Source organism: Centroberyx gerrardi, chromosome 14, assembly GCF_048128805.1.
Source record: "Centroberyx gerrardi isolate f3 chromosome 14, fCenGer3.hap1.cur.20231027, whole genome shotgun sequence".
Classification (NCBI taxonomy): domain Eukaryota; kingdom Metazoa; phylum Chordata; class Actinopteri; order Beryciformes; family Berycidae; genus Centroberyx; species Centroberyx gerrardi.
This window is the reverse complement of record NC_136010.1, coordinates 1,153,769-1,167,523: the sequence shown is the minus strand read 5'-3', so window position 1 is coordinate 1,167,523 and position 13,755 is coordinate 1,153,769. Positions and strand designations below refer to the sequence as shown.

The 13,755-nt window shown below is 50.5% G+C and overlaps 1 protein-coding gene across 1 annotated transcript in view; it reads right to left on the bottom strand.

Moving 5' to 3' along the window:
- The window catches only part of fgd1 (FYVE, RhoGEF and PH domain containing 1), a 42,065-nt gene extending 34,984 nt beyond the window's left edge, over positions 1-7,081 (bottom strand). Inside the window, 2 exon segments of the mRNA XM_078288047.1 lie at positions 1,345-1,593; positions 7,075-7,081. Of these exon segments, the coding sequence (XP_078144173.1) occupies positions 1,345-1,593; positions 7,075-7,081 (256 nt within the window).
- Positions 7,082-13,755: the final 6,674 nt, after the last annotated feature.

The window sequence follows — 13,755 nt, the reverse complement described above, 5'->3', positions numbered from 1 at the left end:
GGGCCGTTTGCGGGAATAGCTGAGGCATCTCCCTCCTCATGTCGCCAGTAAAGTCCTGGCAAAGATCGTGTTACTTCATCTAACGGAGGAAAACGTGCTTCTTGAAAGTCGGTGTGGCTTCAGAAGAGGCGGGTGCACCACCAACATGATCTTTGTTACCATCAAGATATTATGGAAACAGCTGAAGCTCGGTTTCCTCCCAGCTTTCTGGCCGTCTTGCAAGAGTTCCACAACAAAATGCAAGCCGCAATGTACAGGTGTGGCATCAAGCAACGACGTGTCCTTGCACCCGTAATATTCGATCTCCTTCTCACTGTTGTCACACAACTTTCTCACCACACACTTGGCACTACTGATGGAATCCACCTGCAATACCGCCCGGGTGGAAATGTGTTAAATCTCTGAGCCTCCAAACCAAAACCAAAACCTGACAATATGCCGACAACTGTGCACTTCTGTCCCGAATCCACACAGCAGCCTCCCTGTCAGTCAGTCAGCCTCCAAGTCAACACACAAAAAACTGAAATAATCGCCCAGCTCAAATATCCTATACCCCCCACCCACCCACACACACACACACACACACACACACACACACACACACACACCTTCAATATCAACAGTGCCCCTCTCAAAACAGAACATGGACGGCTAAGATACTTCCTGTACACAAGACTAAGAACGTGCTTGTGTGTGTGTGTGTGTGTGTGTGTGTGTGTGTGTGTGTGTGTGTGAGGGTTCAGATCCAGGACTCTGTGCTGTTGACTCCAAACAGCTGAATGGTGATTATTGTCTATCATGAGATTTACACACACACACACACACACACACACACACACACAGGTTTTTCTCGCCCATTGATGCTAAACCTGGACACATCATGTGATGTGTGTGTGTGACCTTTCAATAACTTCACAATACACTCTCTATGGAGAGAGAGAGGGAGCGAGAGAGAGAGAGAGAGAGAGAGAGAGAGAGAGAGAGAGAGAGAGAGGGAGAGAGAGACCAGATCTAATTAGGTTCCAGTCAAACACACACACACACACACACACACACACACACGCTGGCAGATTGAATAACAGCAGCTGTAAACTGCACCAGCCTCCATCCAGATCTGCAGCCAGGCAGCGACACTTTTCTACTGCACACATTTATTATCTGTCTGTTTTTTCAGGTTTTTTCTTGTGAAACACTGAATAGGTTTCAGCCTCTCAGCCTCTGACAGTCCAATAAAGCTTCAGCCCAAAAGGTTGAGAACCACTGATCTACTGTACCTGTAACACACACACACACACACACACACACACACACACACACACACACACACACCTGCTGTACACTGACCTGTCCTGCAGGAGGTGCTGCGGGGCGTCCTGGAGCTCAGGTGGTAGGAGAACCTCATGGTCCTGAACTGGCTGGAGAAGGAGGGGGGAGGAAGAGGAGGAGGAGGAGGAGGAGGAGGAGGAGGAAGGCTGAACCCGACCAGGGCGCTGTGCGGCCGGTTCAGCTGCATGCCGATGCCCAGACCAGAGTCTGGACCGGAGTCTGGACCGGGGTCTGGACCGGGGTCTGGACCGGGGTCTGGACCGGAGTCTGGACCGGGACCGGGACCGGGACCGGGACTGGACAGAGGTCAGTCTGGACTGTACAGAAGTCAGTCTGTCTCCAGCATCAGTGAGATCATCATGAGACAAACGGCCTCCAATATGAACACAAATCAATCAATCAATATTCATTTAAACACTCCACTACATCGCTGGGTGGATCCATACAGCTCAGTCTGTATCTTCAGTCTGTAGCTTCAGTCTGTAGCTTCAGTCTGTAGCTTCAGTCTGTATCTTCAGTCTGTATCTTCAGTCTGTAGCTTCAGTCTGTAGCTTCAGTCTGTATCTTCAGTCTGTAGCTTCAGTCTGTATCTTCAGTCTGTATCTTCAGTCTGTATCTTCAGTCTGTAGCTTCAGTCTGTAGCTTCAGTCTGTATCTTCAGTCTGTAGCTTCAGTCTGTATCTTCAGTCTGTAGCTTCAGTCTGTAGCTTCAGTCTGTAGCTTCAGTCTGTAGCTTCAGTCTGTATCTTCAGTCTGTAGCTTCAGTCTGTATCTTCAGTCTGTATCCATATCATATATTCCAATGAAAAAACGATGTGTGACTGGAAATCCTTAGAGAGTCAGAGAGGAGAGAAGCATGGAGGTAAAAACCTGTCTGCCTGTCTGCCTGTCTGTCTGCCTGTCTGTCTGTCTGTCTGTCTGTCTGCCTGTCTGTCTGTCTGTCTGTCTGCCTGTCTGTCTGTCTGTCTGTCTGCCTGTCTGTCTGTCTGTCTGTCTGCCTGTCTGTCAGCCAGTTGGTCGTGGGTTTGAATCCAGCCTGTCTTCCACTCTGTCATCCTCCCTCTCTCCCTCTCTCTCTCTCTCTCTCTCTCTCTCCCTCTCTCTCTCTCTCTCTCTCTCCCTCTCTCTCTCTCTCTCTCTCTTTCTATTACTATCTAATCAAATGAATCTTTACAAAGCGACTCTGCTCCATCCCTGTTTCACTGACCAGCGTCACATCGTCAGCAACAGAGAAGTGAGATAAAGCTGGAGGAGTGAATCAGTCAGATGTGTAAACACACGGATTCACTGGTCAGTCCATCAGAGAGAGAGAAGACAGAGAAGAGAGAGAAGAGAGAGAAGAGAGAGAAGAGAGAGAAGACAGAGAAGACAGAGAAGAGAGAGAAGAGAGAGAAGAGAGAGAAGAGAGAGAAGCCCTCTGGGACGGATCTCAGGCTGCTCCGCTGATTCCTGAGGTTTTCTGCATTGTTGGTAAAACTGAACTGAGCAGAGGAAAGAGAGACCAGAGAGACCAGAGAGACCAGAGAGACCAGAGAGACCAGAGAGACCAGAGAGACGCAGCAGGGTCAGCGTGGACAGAGAGACCAGTCTGGGAAGAACAAACTGTAAGAATCCATGTTTATGTTAGACTGAGCTTCTCTGAAACGACTCCTCTCTCCTCTCTCCTCTCTCCTCTTTCTCTTCGTTTCTCCTCCTGAGGAACCGTTAATCCAGAAAGTGCAAACTCAGCTCTCCTCTCCTCTCCTCTCCTCTCCTCTCCTCTCCTCTCCTCCTTCCAGCTCCTCCAGACAGTTTCCACTCTTCTGTGTCTTTCCCTCCTGTTTCCGGCTCTTTCCATCGGTTTCTTCCCTCTGTTTCATTCTCTCCCTCTGCAGCTTTTGTACTTTTCCTCCTCTCTCTCCTCCGGTCGGCTCGTCCGGACGCTCGCCGCTCCGCTCGCTTTGTGTGGAAACTAAACTGAGCTCAACTCCTCCTCTCTCCTCCTCCTTTCCTCCCCCTCTCCTCCTCCACTTCCCTTCCTCCAGACATCTGAAACCCTCCCTCCTCCTCCTCCCTCTCTTCCTCTCTTCCTCCCGCAGTCTGTTTCTCATTTTCTCTCGTTTTCTGAGGCTGAAATTTGAAGCAGAAGTCAAACCGTTGAGAAAATTCCTGGAGTTGTTTTTTTTTTTTCCTCTTTTCCTTCCATGAAAAATCCACAGAGAGAGAGAGAGAGAGAGAGAGAGACACACACATACACAAAGAGAGAGAGAGACACACACACACAGAGAGAGAGAGAGAGAGAGACACACACATACACAAAGAGAGAGAGAGACACACACACACAGAGAGAGAGAGAGACAGAGAGAGAGAGAGAGAGAGAGAGAGAGAGAGATCCACTGACCTCCATTCTCTTCCAGCTCCTTCCAATGATATTTTATATTTTTATATTTCAGTCTTTTAGCTGACGCTCGCTCAGCCAGGAGGAAGGAGGTCAAAGGTCACAGGTCACCATGGAGCGATCATGTCAGAGCCAAGAGCAGGAACAACACAGGAGGGTTTTTATAGCAGCAGCAGTAGGGAGGTCAAAGGTCACAGCTACTGACCTCACCACAGACAGACTGGAAGTCGTGCTGGCTCTCTTCCTGTTTCTCTGAATCTTTATATATATATATATACATATATATATATATATACATATATATATATATATACATATATATATATATGTATATTTACACTACCAGTCAAAAGTTTTCTTTATTTTTTAATATTTTCCACATTTTAGAATAACAGTAAAGACTCAGAACTATGAAATAACACAAATGGAATTATGCAGCGAGCAAAAAAGTGTTAAACAAATCAAAACTATCTTATATTTTAGATTCTTTGCCTTGATGGAAAGGCTTTGGAAAGAAATTCATACACAGGATCAACTTCACTGTTTATATTTGACTAAGAAACTCATTTCAAGCCTTCAGATCAGAACGAGGAACAGAACAGCCAGTCAGGTTTCTCCTCTCATCAGCTGTTACACACTGTGCTGAACATGGTGATATTTTTATAACAGGTTTTTTATTCTTTTTTTCTTTCCTTCAGTACGTTCTTCTGTTCTGATCAAACTTTCTTAGACCATTTCTTCTGAACATGTTCCAGTGTCGGAGCTGCAGGTTGTTTTGTTTAATGCTCTTCTTCTTCTTCTTCTTCTTCTTCTTCTTCTTCTTCTTCTTCTTCTTCTTCTTCTTCTTCTTCTTCTTCTTCTTCTTCTTCTTCTTCTTCTTCTTCTTCTTCTTCTTCTTCTTCTTCTTCTTCTGTTTGTCTTTGCTGTATCTCATCACTATCTGCTGCTGCAACGACCCGAGTTCAATAAAGTTTCATCTAATCTGTTCTAGTCTGATCTCCTGCAGCTCTGAGGCCGAGTCTCACTTCTGTTACTGTGAACTGATGTGAACCTGCAGAGTCCTCTCTGATGTAGTCCTGTCTCTCCTCACTCTGTCTCCTGTCTCCTCTCCTTACTCTGTCTCCTCTCCTTACTCTGTCTCCTGTCTCCTCTCCTCACTCTGTCTCCTGTCTCCTCTCCTTACTCTGTCTCCTCTCCTCGCTCTGTCTCCTGTCTCCTCTCCTTACTCTGTCTCCTCTCCTCGCTCTGTCTCCTGTCTCCTCTCCTCACTCTGTCTCCTGTCTCCTCTCCTCACTCTGTCTCCTGTCTCCTCTCCTCACTCTGTCTCCTCTCCTCACTCTGTCTCCTGTCTCCTCTCCTTACTCTGTCTCCTCTCCTCGCTCTGTCTCCTGTCTCCTCTCCTCACTCTGTCTCCTGTCTCCTCTCCTCACTCTGTCTCCTGTCTCCTCTCCTCACTCTGTCTCCTCTCCTCACTCTGTCTCCTCTCCTTACTCTGTCTCCTCTCCTCGCTCTGTCTCCTGTCTCCTCACTCTGTCTCCTGTCTCCTCTCCTTACTCTGTCTCCTCTCCTCGCTCTGTCTCCTGTCTCCTCACTCTGTCTCCTGTCTCCTCTCCTTACTCTGTCTCCTCTCCTCGCTCTGTCTCCTGTCTCCTCTCCTCACTCTGTCTCCTGTCTCCTCTCCTCACTCTGTCTCCTGTCTCCTCTCCTCACTCTGTCTCCTCTCCTCACTCTGTCTCCTGTCTCCTCTCCTTACTCTGTCTCCTCTCCTCGCTCTGTCTCCTGTCTCCTCACTCTGTCTCCTGTCTCCTCTCCTTACTCTGTCTCCTCTCCTCGCTCTGTCTCCTGTCTCCTCACTCTGTCTCCTGTCTCCTCTCCTTACTCTGTCTCCTCTCCTCGCTCTGTCTCCTGTCTCCTCTCCTCACTCTGTCTCCTGTCTCCTCTCCTGTCTCCTCTCCTCACTCTGTCTCCTGTCTCCTCTCCTGTCTCCTCTCCTCACCCTGTCTCCTGTCTCCTCTCCTGTCTCCTCTCCTTACTCTGTCTCCTCTCCTCGCTCTGTCTCCTGTCTCCTCTCCTTGCTCTGTCTCCTGTCTCCTCTCCTTGCTCTGTCTCCTGTCTCCTCTCCTTACTCTGTCTCCTGTCTCCTCTCCTTGCTCTGTCTCCTCTCCTTGCTCTGTCTCCTGTCTCCTCTCCTTGCTCTGTCTCCTGTCTCCTCTCCTTGCTCTGTCTCCTGTCTCCTCTCCTCACTCTGTCTCCTGTCTCCTCTCCTTACTCTGTCTCCTCTCCTCGCTCTGTCTCCTGTCTCCTCACTCTGTCTCCTGTCTCCTCTCCTTACTCTGTCTCCTCTCCTCGCTCTGTCTCCTGTCTCCTCTCCTCACTCTGTCTCCTGTCTCCTCTCCTGTCTCCTCTCCTCACTCTGTCTCCTGTCTCCTCTCCTGTCTCCTCTCCTGTCTCCTCTCCTTACTCTGTCTCCTCTCCTCGCTCTGTCTCCTGTCTCCTCTCCTTGCTCTGTCTCCTGTCTCCTCTCCTTGCTCTGTCTCCTGTCTCCTCTCCTTGCTCTGTCTCCTGTCTCCTCTCCTTGCTCTGTCTCCTCTCCTCGCTCTGTCTCCTGTCTCCTCTCCTTGCTCTGTCTCCTGTCTCCTCTCCTTGCTCTGTCTCCTGTCTCCTCTCCTTGCTCTGTCTCCTGTCTCCTCTCCTTGCTCTGTCTCCTTCTGTCCAGACTTCACACTATTGGATACTGAAGCTGTGATTCAGCTGTCTCTCCACTAGATGGCGGTACTGTGACACCAGCAGGAGGCTGATGACACAGACTGCAACCCTCTAACCCCCGACACACACACACACACACACACACACACACTAGCTGCTCCTCTGCCCTCATGCTGTCGGGCCGTCCCGTACGCAGAGTGCCACCGGTCTGAACCCTGTCACCCAGATCCACACATCTGTAAGTTTTAGAGCCGAACTGAGGCTGCTTTTTCCCCCTTCTCATTACTAAACTACTGAATGATTTTACTCATGATGTCACTAAACATGCTGCTGCATTATGAGGTGTGACTTCACAGTGTGCGCTGTATATATTATATGTGCTGTATAGCATGCATTTTGTCTTGCTATGTGCATGTTACCTGAGGGACGGAACAACAAAGCACTTAAACTCTGAAACTGTATTAGTATAATTATTACTGCACAGTATGCTTTTTATCATAAGGTGATATGAGTGTGTGCTGCTGTCTGCTGTCACTGTTTAAGCTGCAAAACAAATTGCCTCAATACGGACATTAAAGGATACGGCTGGTGTTTAATGCATTTCTTATCGTCAAAACAAAACAAAAATCAACAATGTGTTTGCTCTCCTCCCGTTACTTTCTGACTTCCCATGTTCCGTTTTTATCCGTCAACCCGGAAGTCATTGGCTCCAATTGGAAGCTAAAAACCTTTAAATACGGCTCACAAAGACATAGTTTACATTTTAAAAATCTCTAACTGTTACCATGAAAAGTCAGACTGTTGTAGTTATTACCAAATCAAATTGGAACAAATTCTTCATTACGCCGGGGACTATTTTCTGTGCTACGGAACTACTTTCCCGAGACGGAAAACGTGTTTACGGCCGGCTTATTAAGTCGTTTGAGGAAAAAGTCGTCCGGCCCGGTGCATCGTGATGATGAAATATGCTGCAGAGCAGCAGCATGGCTCTGTGACGGGTTTAATAGTTTTTAATACAATGCAGTTCTATGGCTGCTGGGACATGAGGCTGCACTGGGACCGCTACATGGACCAGACTTGTTAGCAAAACAAATTCATTGCTGATTTTGTTATTTTCATAGGATTTGTTGACGGTAAGAAATGCATTAAAAACACCAGACTTATCCTTTAAAGTTTTGTATTCTAAACCTCCGTCCATCAGCCCAAAACACAGAGAGGCCGCATGACAACAAGAAGGTGCTTTATTTCAATTTAAAAATATTCTGCTTAAAATGTATAAAATGTTAGGAAACTGAGAGAGAGAGAGAGAGAGAGAGAGAGAGAGAGAGAGAGAGAGAGAGAGAGAGAGAGACAGAGAGACAGACTCAGTCCATCAGGATCTTCTGTTCCTCAGGCTGTAACGAGGCTGAAGAGTCAGGATGAGGAGGATGATGTCGTCCATATAGGAAGAAAAGGATAAAGAGCAGAGGTCAGAGACAATCACACACACACACACACACACACACACACTACCTACCTGTTTGTCCTCCACCAGGATGCTGTAGACCAGGGGGGAGGAGGGGGAGGGGGAGGAGGGGGGGAGGCGGGCGGAGGAGGAGCGACGAGGCCGTCTGCCTGGACTCACAGCGGCATTCTGGGTACTGGGACTTTGCACCGTGGCATTATGGGTAGCATGGCGTAGGGTGTGTTCAGCTGCTGAGGTGATGGCAGTACTGCTGAGAACACCTGCAGAACACACACACACACACACACACACACAGCTAACCCCCTAAAAACAACAGAAGGCTGAATAATGACTGACTGAGAGGTGAGACAGGTACTGACTGACTGCTGAGAGGTGAGACAGGTACTGACTGACTGCTGAGAGGTGAGACAGGTACTGACTGACTGCTGAGAGGTGAGACAGGTACTGACCACTGTGTGAGTGGTGAGACAGGACTGAGCTGTCTGTGGCGATCATGGAGGGCCAGATTAAAGTGCTGTCTTCTTCCTCTCCTCCTCCTCCTCCTCCTCCTCCTCCTGTTCTCTGGAAGACAGCAGAACAAGACAGTCTGACCTGATATTCATTCACTGTTGACATTTGATTCAGCCTCACTTATTGGTCAACAGGTTGTCATGACAACCTTATCATGATTAAAAGGTTTTCATTGGTTGAATTTGGATGAAACCTCTTATAATACAATTATTAAAGCTGCTCTGTGTTTCATTCTACCATCCATAAACCATCAGCACATTACTGTAGTCATCAGTATGATGACAGTAAACATCCTCCATAGTTTCTCCACCTGGTGGATCTGGAGGGAAATCTGCTGGATCTTTACGGCACAAAACAGGAAGAGGTTCTTCTTCTGTTCTTCCAGAGCAGACGGAGATAAAGCTGAAAGAGTTTCTGGCAGCAGATGGTGGAAGGAGGGAAAGGAAGATGGAGAAATCACTTCCAACATGTTGATCCTCTTCAGGGAGGGGGAGGGGGGGGGGGGGCAGGAAGCAACGGGGCTGATGGGAAATGTAGTCTTAATGTGGAGAAACACTAGAACTAACAATACTGCTGGAGGGAAAGAGAGGAGACCAATCAGCTGTTTGTCAGGAGACAGAGGAGGAATATTAATCTGATAATGATGTAATGATGTTAAAATGAAACACAGAGCAACTTTAAAACCGAACCTGAAACAGAACAAATAAACAACTGATCAGTAAGAATCCATCACAATCCTCATCTTCACCTTCATCTGTTTCTCCTCCGTCCTCACAGAGCATCCTGCACTCCTCCTCCGCTCCCCCAACTCCTCTGGAGGAGAGACAGACAGGCAGACAGACAGGCAGACAGACAGACAGACAGACAGACAGACAGACAGACAGACAGACAGACAGACAGACAGACAGACAGACAGACAGACAGACAGACAGGCAGGCAGACAGACAGACAGACAGACAGACAGACAGACAGACAGGCAGACAGACAGGCAGACAGACAGGCATCAGTGTGTAGTTCATCACTGTCAGATGTCACTAACCTGTTTCTGGATCTGTCTGACTTGCCAGTTCCCAGCAAACTAAAGGAAACCTCAGTAAAGTGTTTGCTGGCAGGTGAGGTGGCGGCGGCGGCGGCGGCGGCGTACCTGCGCTCTGCAGCGCGGCCTGCAGGCGGCGCTGCGTCTCTCGCAGCTGCAGCAGAACCTCCAGACTCTGCTGCACCGGGTCTCTGTACCGGACACACACACCACACCAGAACACACACCGCAGCGCACAGCATGACCCGCCGCAACACACACACATACACACTCACCAGCTCCTGCAGATAGACAGGCAGAGAGCAGCCGGGCAGTAAGAAGCAGCAGCAGCACTAATAATAATAAAAAGTAATAAATAGTCGTAAAAGTAATAAATGATTCTAATGATAATAATAAGAGTGAACTGACCATGTGTGTGTGTTCTGGGCGCTCAGAGTTCACCACAGACTGGTAGATCATCCTCTCCAGGTAAACATTCACACACACCAGGCTGAACAGCACCAACCTGCACACACACACACACACACACACACACACACACACACACACACACACGTTGGTGATTACCCCCTCCTTCACCTCCTGCTCCGGGTACCTGGCTCTGAAGGTGCGCTGGGTAGAGGTGAGGTGAGGAGGGAGGAGTTACCTGGCCCTGGAGGTGTGCTGGGTGGAGGTGAGGAGGTGAGGTGAGGAGGGAGGAGTTACCTGGCCCTGGAGGTGCGCTGGATGGAGGTGAGGTGAGGAGGGAGGAGTTACCTGGCCCTGGAGGTGCGCTGGGTGGAGGTGAGGTGAGGAGGGAGGAGTTACCTGGCCCTGGAGGTGCGCTGGGTGGAGGTGAGGAGGTGAGGTGAGGAGGGAGGAGTTACCTGGCCCTGGAGGTGTGCTGGGTGGAGGTGAGGAGGTGAGGTGAGGAGGGAGGAGTTACCTGGCCCTGGAGGTGCGCTGGATGGAGGTGAGGTGAGGAGGGAGGAGTTACCTGGCCCTGGAGGTGCGCTGGGTGGAGGTGAGGTGAGGAGGGAGGAGTTACCTGGCCCTGGAGGTGCGCTGGGTGGAGGTGAGGAGGTGAGGTGAGGAGGGAGGAGTTACCTGGCCCTGGAGGTGCGCTGGGTGGAGGTGAGGTGAGGAGGGAGGAGTTACCTGGCCCTGGAGGTGCGCTGGGTGGAGGTGAGCAGGTGAGGTGAGGAGGGAGGAGTTACCTGGCCCTGGAGGTGCGCTGGGTGGAGGTGAGCAGGTAGGAGGCGCAGAGCGCAGCAGCGTTGTAGAGCCAGGAGCTCAGACTCTGAGCCTCCAGCAGCAGGAAGCTCTGCAGGAAGGAAACTCTGCTGAAGAGCTCCGACAGCGCCACCTGCTGGTCTCTGGAGGACAGGCTGAGCTCCGAGAAGAGAGTCCTGAGACCTGGGGGGGGGGGGGGGGGGGGGGGGGGGGGGTTAGTTAATAAAGTCTAAATCTATAACAACCAGGCTAGAAACTAAGACCTCCCCGCTACTCTCCCACACCAGACCCTGTTCGGCCCTCCGGCAGCCCACAGTAACTTGGTGCTCTTGTGGCCCCGGACTCGCTGGACCGGGATCTGGAGCTGCAGAGATGCCTAGAGGAGGACACGCTCTGGCATCCACCAACCACTGCCCCAGTGTCTTCTGGGTAAGTCCTGGAAAACAAAGACTAGGGGAGTCCCCCTCGGCAGGAAAACATGCTGGCAGTGTGCGGTACACCTGACGCCTCTCCTTCCAAGCTCTGCTGGTGACGGGCGTTCGGCGGCGGCTGGTGGCGGCGGCGGCGGCGGCGGCGGGAGCAGAAGCTGCAGGTCAGGCAGAGGGTCGCCAGCAGCTGGGATTGAGCGGCAGCTGCCTCAGCAGACTCTGTAGGGACCGCACCGCCGGCCTGAAGAGGGACAGGCCTGGCGGCTCAAACATCGCCCGCTCATTGTTTTCCGGGATGGGTTACGGCACCCATCAGGACATTCTGCCTGCGGTCGACACACAGAGAAGAGGCTCCTTAAGGACCGCAACATGAACATAAGGACTCTCCTGGATCCCAGCCGGGACACTGCGCCGCTCTCTAGCCAAATGCTGGAGGACATACAGTCTCTTTTGAGCACAGAGTCCCTCGACACCAAACGGATCTCCATCAGCACAACACTTTATGAACCGGCAGCCCTTTCCATTGGCCAGAGCAGCAAAAAACATCAAGACTGGTTTGACGAGGACTCAGAAAACATTTCCACCTCGCTGAGTAACATGCTGCTGCTCAATGACCTTCACTCAGAGGCAGAAGGTACAGAGTGAGCTTTGTTGTCTGAAAAATAAGTGGTGGATATCCAACAGATGGGGTGACCCTCATACAGGATCAGGCCAAAGATGGGGCGAACACTTTGAAGACCTCCTAAACCGACAAATCCAGCTGACATAATGTCCCGGAAGAGCCAACCATCCACAGCCTTGATGCTTCTCCGTCCTTCGAAGAGGTTTGCTCAGCTGTCAAGTTGCTGAAAAACTACAAGGCTCCTGACTCTGTTCCTGCTGAGATCTTAAAGCAGAGCGGGTCTCTGCAGTCGACCATCTTCCTTTTCATCACTGAGGTCTGGAGACACAAACGTAAAAAATCAAGGGCGATAGGTCCATCTGCAGCAGCATCAGAGGGAGATCACTCTTATCGGTCTTCACAGACATCACGCTCCACAGACTCACTGACACACTTATCTTCTGGAGCATCTGCTGCCAGAGTCTCAGTGTGGCTTTAGGAAGAATAGAAGTACAGCGGAAATGATCTTTACTGCTCGCCAATTACAAGAAAAGTACCGTGAAGAGAAGCAAGACCTGCTTATGGCCTGTGTGACTCTCTCCACAGCATTCAACACAGAGCTTCATGATCTACTCGGAGGGTTCTTCTGCAGTTTGGCTGCCCCAAGAGGTTTGTGGAGATCCTGCGTCAACTCCATGAGGCAACGATGGCGAGAGTGACAGTCGGTGGCGCGGGATCAGAACCTTCCTGGTGGGACCAGGGGTCAGGCAGGGTGTGTGCTTTTTAACATGTTCCTTCCATGCGCACAAACCATCGAGGCAGAGTGGGAAAACCCTGAACTTCAGGCTTGACGGGAACCTCTTCACCACCAGGAGGCTGCAGGCCGACACCGAGCTCAAGCGGAGAACCTCCTGGAGCTCCAGTCTGCAGACGACCGCCTCCCGCGGCTCCACACTCCAGCGGCTCTGCGGTCCAGCCCGGCGGCTGCCGGCGGGACCCGCGGCGGGACGGAAGGTGGACATATCGAAGACAGAGGTCCTGTGTCAGTGGTCGGCTGCTCCCCGCCTGAAGAGCCCGCCTTCTCCGTCGCTGACTCAGCACTTGCCATTGCACCGCAACTCAAATACCTTGGCGGCATCATCTCAGATGAGCGGGATATTCAGAACCGCATGAAACGAGCCTCCTCGTCATCCGGACGCCTCAGGAACAGAGTCTTCAAGGTGCAGCCTTCACCTGTCACCACATCTCAGTCCATCAGGCAGACCTGGACTCTCTCCAGCCAGCGGCCTTAGACTGTACAAACAGATGAGCAGTGAGTGTGATGTCACCCACCGGTTTCTTTTTTTATTGTGATCAATTTTGATTTTGTTTCTTTACGGTGTAACGATAATAAATCATATACACATACCTGCATGTATCATATTCATATGTGTCCATACATCTCCATAACACATTGTTGCAGACAGTGTAATTCAACAGAGAAAAAAGAAAGAAACCTAACATTTTATCCCTCCTCTCTCCCCTCCTCTCCTCTCCTCTCCTCTCCTCTCCTCTCCTCTCCTCTCCTCTCTCCTCTCCTCTCTCCTCTCCTCTCCTCTCCTCCTCTCTCCTCTCCTCTCCTCTCCTCTCCTCTCCTCTCCTCTCCTCTCCTCTCCTCTCCTCTCCTCTCCTCTCCTCCTCTCTCCTCTCCTCTCCTCTCCTCCTCTCTCCTCTCCTCTCCTCTCTCCCCTCCTCCCCGTTTTATAACCGTTATATCCCGTTAACGACACAGTTATTTTGAAAATCGCCGTACGGACACATATTAGAAGAAGTGAAATTAGCTGCTGAGACCAAAATCTCTTGTCAAAAAAATGTATTGACTTTATATTTTGAGTGAGAAGTTGAGCTGTGGTCCCATAGACATGAATGGAGTTGGGTGGGATTTAGAGTGTTTTTGGAGCCGACCCTAGCGGACGTTGGAGGAACTGCAGCTTTCAGCCGCTTCCTTATTGGCTTCAAAATTCACCCGTGGGTTTGGCCGCTTGCTAGCAGCCTTTCCCATCAGATGCCTCCAGCTCATGCGTACGGTGACCCGGCAGGCTTATCACACTCAGC